The sequence below is a fragment of the Gopherus evgoodei genome, chromosome 1 (genome assembly GCF_007399415.2).
Source record: "Gopherus evgoodei ecotype Sinaloan lineage chromosome 1, rGopEvg1_v1.p, whole genome shotgun sequence".
Taxonomy (NCBI): Eukaryota; Metazoa; Chordata; order Testudines; family Testudinidae; genus Gopherus; species Gopherus evgoodei.
The window spans coordinates 16,085,401-16,097,976 of record NC_044322.1 but is presented as its reverse complement, the minus strand read 5'-3'; the positions used below and the strand labels follow the sequence as shown (position 1 = coordinate 16,097,976).

The following is a 12,576-nucleotide window of genomic DNA, read 5'->3' as shown; positions in this document are numbered from 1 at the left end:
TTGGCTAAGGTTACAGGATAGGGTGACCAGAATTCCCAAATTTATAGGCACAGTCCCGATATTTGGGGCTTTGTCTTACATAGGCACCTATTAGGCCCCACCCCATGTCCTGATTTTTCACACTTGCTGTCTGGTCACCCTATTACAGGGCAAGAGGCACTGCTTAGAATGATTTGCATCATCTGTCTATAAGATGTATTTAGTTGTTAAGGATGTGTGGAATTTCCCTGACTATAAAGGAAAGTTTGCAGAAATCCAGTTTACTAATGTTATTTTATTCTGAACATTCTAGCTGCCTCTGATGCTGCTAGTATTTTGGCACCACATTCAGGTGACTCAACCTCATCATAAAAGTTAGAAATGGGAAACGACCTGTTAAGTCATACAGCACCTTTCCCAGCAGTGCTTCTTGTTCCTCGGTGAGAGGAAATTCTGCGTCTGGAAAGGCCAGCTCATCAGAGCATATCAAGTGGCTGACTAGAGCCAGGAGTAACCCAGACCTGAAAAATTCAGAAAGTCATTGAAACAAGTGGTCCGTAAAAAGAGATGGGACAGGAGCAGGGTGAAGAGAGGAGTAGGGCCAAGGATGATATTATTGTTTCTGGTAGGTCCTACAATGTGCTAGGGAGTATACAAGCCCAGAACCACACAGTCTTGATCCGAAGAAGCTTCCATCTAAACAAAGAGGACGTGGGCACAGAAAAGAGAATTAATTAACCAGAGAAGTGAGAAAATGAGAGGGCAACAGTAAGATAACAAGGGAAGTATGGATGAGAATGTAAGCGGAAGAAAGTGGAGTAGCAAGAAGGATCTTCCCCTCCCATGTATTCTCCCTTCTTTTTTACTGCCAAGCAGCCTTTTTCATGTAAGAGACAGAACCTTGCCTTTGTAACTCAAATAACTTGTAACAACTTCAGTGTCCCTTGGCTGTGGTGGTTCTTGCGGTTTTTTGAGCTGTTGAGGTGCTGTGCTGGCTCAATGGGTGCTGCTCTTCTATGTTTGTTTGAAGACTTTTTCAGAAAATCAGCCCGAAGATAACTGTCTTGTCATTGTTTTCCAAAAAGAGCTTTTCAATATGTAAGGGTTATATGGTAGTGTATGCAAGTTAGTTAGAATTCCTGTATCTGTCTCCTTCTATGAAATATAAAAAGTGTCACAGGAATACACCTCATTGTGTATAATCATCGTGTAACTTTCCCATGGGCAGTCTCTTCCCCTTGCACATTTAAACATAGATACAGTGAGATAGGCATAGCCCTGCATTGCCCACAGCCCCAGAGGATTTGTGCTGCGTGCTCCCCTCTCTGTGTGCAGCCATGTCTACTGGCCATGTGAGTGGGATGTGGAAGGAACATGACCGTGAGGGACCATAGGGGTGCTAGGAAGAACTGTAGCTGTGCTTAGTGGGGCTGCAAGAGGAGATGAGCAGTGTCCTCCTTTGGTGTATAGAGTGGGGCTTCTGGCCCTGCAAGTTGAGTTTTGTTCCAAGTTGTCTTGTCTCATCTTCCATCACTCAAACTAATTTTTTCACAAGTTCAGCAAACTGAAGAACCACAATTTGAAAAATTTGCTCTATTGTTCCAGCACGAAAGTGTGCAGTTTCCTTACCACTTGATTATCCCAGTAAAAAGCATCAGGCAATGTTACTGACAGCTGAAAGAAGAAACAGAAAGCAGGCTTTTGTTTTCCCTTCAGAGAAGGCAGCATGTTTCTCTTTTCCTTTACAGTACCCAGGGACTCCGAGTGTTCATTTAATTGCTGTACAAACCCAAAATAAAAGTAGCTTTGATACCATAGATTACTCCGTCGGTCTTTGAATTTGAATGACCTACATACGAATCAGGCTTAGGCTAGCACAAGAAGAAAAGACAGCCAAAGACTTTAATTTGTACAGTTCAGAGCTGAGCATACTAATACATGCTATTTGATTAAATATTTTGGAAAAAAATGTAAAATTATATGGTCTGTTCAAGTCTAATGATTTTACCTTCCTGTGTATTAATACTAGATCTGTTGGGCCCTGATCCAGTGGTCACTGAAGTCAGGAAAGGGCTGACGTAAATATGGTTTTCATTGGTCCTTAAAGAGTAGTGCCTACAATTCCAGCTACTGTGTTTAATTTGTATAATTTGCAACAGGGCTAGGTGTGTAGCTAAGAAAAAATAGGTTGCTCAAAATCAGGAGGCGTTTTATGCCAGTTTGCCAATCTCAGATGAAGTTTTGTTCTTGGATTTTTGAATCATAATCTTTCATTACACTGTTGTCTTTTTCGGTTGTTTTTCTACTCTCCTTTCGCCACAGCATGCAGGAGAGAGAGAGACAGCTGTATAAGCTGCAGGCTTTTCTGATTTCCATTATGTCAAATTCATTTTGGAATTAGGCATCAGAAATTGTGCAGTCAAACTCATTCTGCAGTGGGGCATCAGGATTATGCAGTCAAGCTCAGGGCGACAGTGCTCTTTTTGTAAGAAGCAGTCCCGTGTTATAAAAGAAAACAAGCAAGTGGTACCTTCAGAGTGCCTTGAACTTTCTCTGCACTCACCCACAATCACACCCATATACTTTTATATACGTGAATAGTGCTCAGTGTTTGTGTATTGCTCATACCTGGCATAGCATTCTTGGTTCTTAACAGCTAAGTATTTAAACAAATTTAAATTGGAAATTGAAAATACATTTCACAATTTGCAATTAAATAATGGTGCCATGCAAAAACGTTGCTATACACAATTGTCTTAATAAGATCACATGAATCAAGAGACAAGGCACGCATAAGTGGCGGGGGCAAAGGTAACGGCATGCGCTCTTACGCCCTCATGATATCAAACCCAAATATCCTGTTCTTTTTGACCTAGTAGGGTGAGATGTTAAATGGAAGTGGTGTATTCATCATCGCTTAGCGTCTTTAATCACGATTGGTTGCTGTCGTTCAATCATGGGTTATTGGGCTTGTTAGAGTTCACTTGCATAATAGGAGAGAATATTTCCCTCCACTGGATTAATTGAGTGGAATTCTACAGCCCATATTATGCATTGTGAGGTCAGACTAGATGATCATAAAGGTCTGTTCTGACTTTAAAATCTATGAATCTGTATGAGATTTCAGCAGCAAAAATTAAGACCCAGTGCATTTAGTACTTTAAATGTCAAAAATAAAACCTTGGAATCATTCTGTACACCCACAGGCAGCTAGTGCAGAGAGCAAATCAGTGTGTATACAGAATCCATTCCACCCACCTTGATAACAAATGCATGACTGCATTCTGCACCAGTTGATCTTTGGGGGATAGATCGGCTTTTTGGTTAGCCCAATGTAAAGTAATCCATTGCAGGAGTTCAATGTATCTCTCTTAATTTGTCTAATCCTGCCTAATCTAATCTGTCTCCTGGGTTGCTTGCCTATCATTGTAATATTTAGAGGTTACAAAAATAGACGTACGTATAGTTTAGCCCATAATATACCTGCCCTTGTTATGCTGAAGCCACCCACTTAATCTGACATATCTAACTCTTTTCATTCTCCACAATGTAAATGCAGGACATGTATGTCTGATGCACAGCTACAAATCGGGGAATAACAAATGCACAACTACAAAATGGGGAATAACCGTCTAAGTGGTAGCATTGCTGTCATGGTATAATCCCCCACTCTGAACCTTGGCTTCCAAAAGATGGGGTACCAGCATGAATTCCTCTAAGCTCAATTACCAGTTTAGTACTTGTAGCGCTGCCACCAACCAGGAATTCCAGTGCCTGGTACACTCTGGTCCCCACAAAACGTTGCCCGGGGGCCCCCAAGACCCAGTCCCTCTGGATCTTAACACAAGGAAAGTAAACCCTTTCCCTCACTGTTGCCTCTCCCAGGCTTCCCCTCCCTGGGTTACCCTGGAAGATCACTGTGATTCAAACTCCTTGAATCTTAAAACAGAGAGGAAAATGCACCTTCCCCCCTCCTTCTCTCTCCCTCCCAGACTCTCCCTGAGAGAGAAAGTAATCCTAACACAGAGAGAAAATTAACCTCTCTCTCCCCATTCCCTCCTTTCTCCCCACCAATTCCCTGGTGGCTCCAGACCCAGTCCCCTGGGGTCTCACACCAGAATAAAAAAACCAATCAGGTTCTTAAACAAGAAAAGCTTTTAATTAAAGAAGGAAAAACAGTAAAAATTATCTTTGTAAATTTAAGATGGAATATGTTACAAGGTCTTTCAGCTATAGACCCTGGGAATACCCTCCTAGCCTGAGTATACAAGTACAAATTAAATTCCTTTCAGCAAAATACAAATTTGAACTCCTTCCAGCCAAATACACATTTGAACTCCTCCCAGCCAAATACACATTTGCAAATAAAGAAAAACAAACATAAGCCTAACTCGCCTTATCACCTAGTACTTACTATTTTGAATCTATAAGAACCTGTATCAGGGAGATTGGAGAGAAACCTGGTTGCACGTCTTAGAACCCAGAGAGAACAACCACCAAAATCTAACAGCACACACAAAAACTTCCCTCCCTCAAGATTTGAAAGTATCCTGTCCCCTGATTGGTCCTCTGGTCAGGTGACAGCCAGGCTCACTGATCTTGTTAACCCTTTACAGGCAAAAGAGATATGAAGTACTTCTGTTCTATTAACTCTTATTTATCTGTTTATGACAACTGCTCCAAAGGATGTGAGGGTTATGGTGGATCACAAACTGAACATAAGTCATCAATGGAATGCAGCTGCAAAAAAAAGCTAATATGATTCTGTAGTATTGTCAAGGCTGAATCCCAACTCTGTCACTCTGAGTGCAGAAGTGGGGCCCGCAAGGATTTTAAAAATTAATACTTGCCACTCCAGGCTTGTATTAAACTCCCAAGGTTACAGCTTTTCTCTGACTTTGGCTTGGTAAATGCTGCCATCACCCAAATGCAGAGAAAAAAACCCTTTGAACTCAGGAACGAGCACTTGGGAATTCTTTCCTGTGGGGTACCCTCAAACCCTTTCACCCTCCTCCCCTCGTCTCCCCCCCCGGGGGAAGAGCTGAGAAAGAAAACAAAGGAAATTAGCTGTTGCCACCAGCTAATTAAACTACATGCACAAAACTCTTAGCACACCAAAAATCTGATCCTGTTCTTCAAAAATGTAAATTTTATTAAAACCAAAAAGAAAGAAAATACATCTGGAACTTAGGCTTTTGCTAGATTTTCAAAGAGCAATTCCAAAAAACAAGCACACAAATAGGTTACAAGCAAACAAAAGCATCCTGGGTTAGCACAGAGGAGTCCACAAGCCAATAAGAAATAAAAGGAATAACCCTAATCGTGTCTAGCTAAACATTCTGAGTAAGTAACATTTGAAGTTCAGATAAGGAGTTCGAGGCATGATCTGGTGATTTTTTTTTATCATACCTGGCTTAGCCGCTTATAGCATGGCTGCTCTTTCCCCCCAGCCCAGAGAACACAGAAAGGGAAAGTTTCTTTCCCAATTTTAAAAAGTTCTGCCTTCCCATAGGCTCTTTTGGTCAGGTGTCCACTTTTTTTTGTTTACTTGGGGGACTTTTTAACCCTTTACAGGTAAAGTAGGTAAAGAACAGCTACCAAGAGGGATTTTACAGCTAACTGACTGGCTGAGTGTCCATCAAAGGGAGCTATCCCCCCACTTTATTTATCATAAGTATATTAACAGGAGCCATGAATGTAAGACAAGGAGTAACTGTCTCACTCTATTCAGCAATGGTGAAGCCCCAGCTGGAGTACCGTGTCCAATTCTGGGCACCACAATTTAGGAAAGATGTGAAAAAATTGGAAGGAGTCCAGAGGAGAGCACCAAAAATGATAAAACATTTAGAAAATCTGACCTATGAGGAAAAGTTGAAGAAACTGAATATGTTTAGTCTTGAGAAAAGAAGATGGAGGGGTGACCTGATAGTCTTCCAATATGTTAAGGGCTGTTATAAAGCAGATGGTGATCAATTGTTCTCCATGTTCCTTGCTGCAGAGTATATCTTCAGTGAAGATTTAGGTCGGATATTAGAAAAAACTTTCTAATTGTAAGGGTAGGGAAGATCTGGAAAAAGCTTCCAAGGCAGGTCATGAAATCCCCATAATTGGAAATGTTTAAAAACAAGTTGAGGTGTCTAGGGATGGTCTAGGTTTAGTTGGTCCTGCCACAGCACAGGAGGCTGGATTTGATGATCTTCCTTCCCTATATTCCATGAAAGCTTCTGCATATAGGCTGGTTTGCATCTGTGGGTTCACTCTGTTGTACTCTGATAGGAGGCTCGACATAAAAGTATTCAATCTCACCCAGTTGTGGGCATCCTATCCTGAGTTTTAAAAATGTCTTCTGAAGCTTGACATAATCATAGAATCATAGAATATCAGGGTTGGAAGGACCTCAGGAGGTCATCTAGTTCAACCCCCTGCTCGAAGCAGGACCAATTTCCAACTAAATCAAAGCCAGGGCTTTGTCAAGCCTGACCTTAAAAACCTCTAAAGAAGGAGATTCCACCACCTCCCTAGGGAACCCATTCCAGTGCTTCACCACTCTCTAAGTGAAAAAGTTTTTCCTCATATCCAACCTAAACCTCCCCCACTTCAACTTGAGAACATTACTCCTTGTTCTGTCATCAGGTACCACTTAGAACAGTCTAGATCCATCCTCTTTGGAACCCCCTTTCAGGTAGTTGGAAGCAGCTATCAAATCCCCCCTCATTCTTCTCTTCTGCAGACTAAACAATCCCAGTTCCCTCAGCCTCTCCTCATAAGTCATGTGCTGCAGCCCCTAATTATTTTTGTTGCCCTCCACTGGACTCTTTCCAATTTTTCCACATCCTCCTTGTAGTGTGGGGCCCAAAACTGGACACAGTACTCCAGATGAGGCCTCACCAGTGTGGAATAGAGGGGAATGATCACATCCCTCGATCTGCTGGCAATGCCCCTACTTCTGCAGCCCAAAATGCCATTAGCCTTCTTGGCAACAAGGGCACACTGTTGACTCATACCCAGATTCTCGTCTGGATTCTAGGTCCTTTTCTGCAGAACTGCTTCCTAGCCATTCGGTCCCTAGTCTGTAACAGTGAATGAGATTCTTCTGTCCTAAGTGCAGGACTCTGCACTTGTCTTTGTTGAACCTCATCAGGTTTCTTTTGGCCCAATTGTCTAATTTGTCTAGGTCCCTCTGTATCCTATCCCTACCCTCCAGCATATATACCACTCCTCCAAGTTTAGTGTCATCTGCAAACTTGCTGAGAGTGCAGTCCAAGTCATCCTCCAGATCAGTGTCTGTAAAGAAAGCTGGGATGGGGTCCCCAGGGTGCTACCTTTACCTTGGGACAGCTGAACCCTCTGTCCCACCAACACTGTGATGCTGTGCCAAGCCACAAATCTCTGGCAGGTACTGCACTTATACAGACATCCACAGGCAGAGAGACACCCAACTGAGCTACATGAATGAACTCCCAGCCACTTATGAACCACCAATAGGGAGACTCCAGCCAATTCCTCCCCGCAATTCCCCACCCTTGCACCCCAGAACTGTATCATCTTGCACTGGTCAGAAGCCTGGACAGTTTAAGTTCGTTACCCAGTCCACCCCTCCCTCAATGTGGAGAAGATACACTAGCCTTGGTAAACTGAGCTGAGATTTCCTAAGCATTTCAACCAAAACACACTGTTTTAGATAAAATATAAAACAGATCCATTAACTACAGAAAAATAGATTTTAAGTGATCATAAATAGCAAGTATAAAGATGGAAGTTGGTTACTTAAGAAATAAAAATAAGTTCTCGGTCTGGGTTCTACAAACTAAACAGGAGTTGAATCAAGTGATGTCTCCCCCTGACAGATGGTACAAGCAGGTTAAAGATCCTGGAACTCTTTCCCAGCCTGGGACCACTCTCCCCAGTTCAAAGTCTTTGTCCTTCAGACGTTCCTCCAGGTGTTGAGTTGGGGGGAAGGAGGGAGATGCCAAGTGATTATGTCACTTACCCTTTTTTATAGCTTCTTCCAGCTTGCTGGAAAGATCTTTTGTTATAATGTGTGGGTCTTCCCCCACTGGTCAAGCAGTCTCCATTGTCTACATGCTGTCTTTGAGAAGTCCTCTGTACTGGCCCTTGGGAGAGTGGATTCCCTTTAATGGGCCATCAGCACATCTGGCTGCTCCATTGTTGTACCTGAAAGGCTGATTGTCAGTGTTCCCAACCTCATAACCTATCAGTAACATATAAAACAATGCTTCATAACCTCACATATAATGATAGCACATTATTATTAATGTTAAACAGACCAAGACTTTTAAAATGATACCTCACAAGGCATATTTTGTACAAAACATATCCTAATTATAGGACAGTGGTGAGTATGGAGGTTCCAGGGTGCCACTGTGAGATAGAGTGTCACAGTAGCCACCAAATCACACATTTCAAAAATCCCATAGACTGCCTAAGGGATCTGAAGGATATTGGAGTAAGACCTGCTTAAAACTTTTAGACCAAAAATCTTAGAAAAATAAGTTTTGTTGAAAACAATTTTTTTGAGGAAAAAAATAATTTTTAACAAATATTTTGCATTTTCATTTTTTAAAATGTAACCTAGAGTTTTGTTTTCAGATTTTTGTTTTTTTTTATGATTTTTTTCCCTGGAATAATAGGGTTTTTTTCTTTGTCATGAGGAAAGTATGGGAAGAAAAAAAATTTATCAACCAGCTCTAATAGGAACCTGTATGGAAGAACACACATGATCACAATGCAGGCTAGTGAAAACACACTCACTGTCACCGACTGAGACTCTGTCAAATACAGTTTGATCTAAACTAGATCAACATATTCCTGCTCGCAGCCTAACATTTCTTAAAATTGTTAAATCGTTCTTTATCATAGTCTGATCTGCTTTCTCAGAAACTGCAGGTAGGGTAAATACCAACAACAGTATTAGCAACTCATATTTTTTTATTGGTGCAAACAACTAAGTTAATAATAATTGGAGATTTCCTAGAACTGGAAGGGATCTTGAAAGGTCATTGAGTCCAGCCCCCTGACCTTCCCTAGCAGGACCAAGGACTGATTTTTGCCCTAGATCCCTAAATGGCCCCCTCAAGGATTGAACTCACAACCCTGGATTTAGCAGGCCAATGTTCAAACCACTGAGCTATCCCTCTCTCCTGAGTTTTTATTCAGAGAATAAATCTTAGTCCTCAGTGAGTTCATCATACAAATGAGTTCAGCATACAAATAATCATTGACCATGTGTTCCTGTAGCTCTTTTATTATCACTTTTTCTGAGATCAATGAGAGCAAGTTGGAAACTTGTCTGTTTTCAAATATAGTAGAGTCAAAGAAAAGTCGTCTTAAATGGATTTCACTGCTATTATTTGTAAACTTTTATGGCATCAAATTAACCCCTAGTGTAACTCTACTGAAGTTATTCAATAAACCCCGCAAATCCAATGTGTATCCCTCCCTTTTTGTGTCAGAGAGAGCCTTGAAACAAAAAGCAGAGGTAACCAATTAGCAGGGTTATAAGTTTGAAACTCACATTCTGTGCATGGCCCTCTTCCCGATGAAACCCACAGCCTTAGTCTCTTCAATTTATGGAATAGCCTCAAATCAATTTGCAGCTCTGGTGGACTGGAGCCACCTGGGCTGCTGTTGATGGTGCTAGCCTGAGCAGCTGTTTCTGAGCCACTTTTCTAGTGAGTAGTCGTGAGTCTGCCCCAAAAATGGGCATCTCAGTATTGTGGAAGGCTGCATGGTCCCATGAACTAAGCAGGACATAAGGAAATCCCTGTCTTTTAATACCAGATCTGATACTGACGTCCTCTGTGGCCTGTGTCAGGTCACTTAACCTCTGTGCCTCAATTTTCCCATCTGTATACTGAAGATAACCTCTCAATGGTGACGTGACTACTACTCAGTTTATGTCTGCTGAATGTTCTGTAAGAGCAAATGAGTAGTAGTATTTGTGATTCGTTATTTGATTTGCTTTATTAGCTTCCCCAGTGGACGTTACAAAGATTTGGGGAAACGCAAAGAAATCTCAGTGACACTCCCTAGACTCTTCAGGGTGATATTATATATAATGATCGGAACTGAGTGGGATGTCTAATTATTTTACAGGCTCACATCAAAATGCCAAAATCAAGTTTGCCACGACTGTCCTGGATATGCCAAGGACTGTATGGTGAAAAAAGAACAGTGCCACTGAGCAGAAGTCTGAGTCCAAGGGAGTCTGTCTTCTGCTTTTTCACAAAGTTGCTTTCAACAGCTTCAGAGCTGTTCACCCTTCTCCCATATTGCCCGTGAGCTGGCACTTACTCGGCTCATCTTCCCATGTTTGCTTGCCCCAAGAGCACCCAAGACATTTTAGAGACATAGACTTTAAGGTCAGAAGGGACCATTATGATCATCTAGTCTGACCTCCTGCACAATGCAGGCCACAGAATCTTACCCTGTAATAAATCCCTAACCTATGTCTGAGCTATTGAAGTCCTCAAATCATGGTTTAAAGACTTCAAGGTCCAGAGAATCCTACAGCAAGTGACCTGTGTCCCATGCTGCAGAGGAAGGTGAAAAACTCCCAGAGCCTCTGCCAATCTGCCCTGGAGGAAAATTCCTTGCCGACCCCAAATATGGTGATCAGTTAAACCCTGAGCATGTGAGCAAGACTCACCAGACAGATACCCTGAGCATGTGAGCAAGACTCACCAGACATCTGTAGTAGCTCAGATCCCACCCCATCTAACATTCCATCACAGGTCATTGGACATATTTACCACTAATAGTCAAAGATCAATTAATTGCCAAAATTAGGCTATTCCCATCATACCACCCCCTCCATAAATTTATCAAGCTTAGTCTTGAAGCCAGATATGTCTTTTGCCCCCACTGCTCCCCTTGGAAGGCTGTTCCAGAACTTCACTCCTCTGATGGTTAGAAACCTTCCTCTAATTTCAAGTCTAAACTTCCTGGTAGCCAGTTTATATCCATTTGTTCTTGTGTCCACATTGGTACTGAGCTTAAATAATTCCTCTCCCTCCCAGGTATTTATCCCTCTGATATATTTATAGAGAGCATCCATATCTCCCCTTTTGCTTACGCTAAACAAGCCAAGCTCTTTGAGTCTCTTTTCATAAGACAGGTTTTCCATTCCTCGGATCATCCTTGTAGCCCGTCTCTGTACCTGTTCCAGTTTGAATTCATCCTTCTTAAACATGAGAGACCAGAACGGTACACAGTACTCTAGACGAGGTCTTACCAGTGCCTTGTATAATGGTACTAACACATCACCTGATGCATCCCAAGACCGCATTAGCTTTTTTCACAGCCATATCACATTGGCGGCTCATAGTCATCCTGTGATCAATCAATACTCCGGGATTGAGTCCCCAACTTATAATAAAAATTCTTGTTATTAATCTCTAAATGCATGACCTTGCACTTTTCACTATTAAATTTCATCCTATTATTGTTACTCCAGTTTACAAGGTTATCCAGGTCTTCCTGTATGATTTCTCGGTTCTTCTCTGTATTGGCAATACCTCCCAGCTTTGTGTCATCCGCAAAGTTTATTAGCACATTCCCAATTTTTGTGCCATTTGTCTGACTTCTTCATGATAAATGCTGACAAAGCATGTATCACCAACTAGCTCTGTACATGAAACAGGTTTTGAAATGTCCACAAACCTTTAGAGCTGGATTCTGGTTGGCTAAGTTCGTGTTACACTGTTTATGCAACCCAAAGTGAAGTTAAATGAATGGAGAAACCCCCATGGAAAATCTCCAGTCTGTAAAGCTGGCAGAGGTGTCTAGGCTGCCTCTTGCGCCTATGCTACCACCTCCCTCCTGCACCTGAACTGCCCAGCGCAAGATGGGGAGGAGGCATGCTGGGAACAGGAAGCAGGCATTCATGGCTGGGGTATGGTAGAGCGAGGCTTCACTGCAGCAGATGCTCTGCTGATAGAATGTCTCCCTGCCGGTAGGGTTACATCAGGATTGTAAGAGCAAGATCAGTGTGTCCCAGCTGGGTTCCTGTCAGGACTCCCTCTTCGTGGTGCTCAGGAACAGTAAAGAATTGAACCTTCAATTCAAACCCTATAAAGTCAAGTTAAAATTGGTCAAGATTTTAAACAAAAAGATTAAGAAAAATGAGACCTTAAGAGAGCAGAAAACAAGATAGACAGCTCTCTCCGGTGAATATAACACAGATCAGTGTGTTATAAACACAATGTACAGTAGTCTGATCCAGTGGCAAAGGATCTTGGTCAATCATAAGTAGCTTCGTATGAGTCTATTATAATTTGTCTTTGGTCTTGAACATTGGTGACATGAGTTCCAACCCCCCCAGCCCCTGGGCCCTTTCCCAAGTATTAAAGCAGGTTCTCCATGGCTTTCCATCCATTATGAAGCAAGTTCAGATGGTTGGTTTTTGTTTTCATTTCTCCTGCAGGTGAATGGCATTGATCTTCGTGGTGCTACCCATGAGCAGGCTGCAGCTGCACTGAAAGGAGCAGGGCAGATAGTAACTATCGTAGCACAATACCAGCCGGAAGGTAAGTCAATGAACTAATTTACTGTCCAATTAAGAAGTGCTGTTGGGTT

General features: G+C 42.1%; 1 protein-coding gene across 9 annotated transcripts in view; it reads left to right on the top strand.

Moving 5' to 3' along the window:
- Positions 1-12,576, top strand: part of DLG2 (discs large MAGUK scaffold protein 2) — a 1,569,268-nt gene that overhangs the window by 1,260,441 nt on the left and 296,251 nt on the right. For all 9 annotated transcript variants that reach the window (XM_030558530.1, XM_030558473.1, XM_030558462.1 and 6 more), the window contains one exon: positions 12,425-12,527. In XM_030558530.1, coding sequence (XP_030414390.1) covers positions 12,425-12,527 — 103 coding nt within the window. The remainder of the gene's footprint in view (positions 1-12,424; positions 12,528-12,576) is intronic.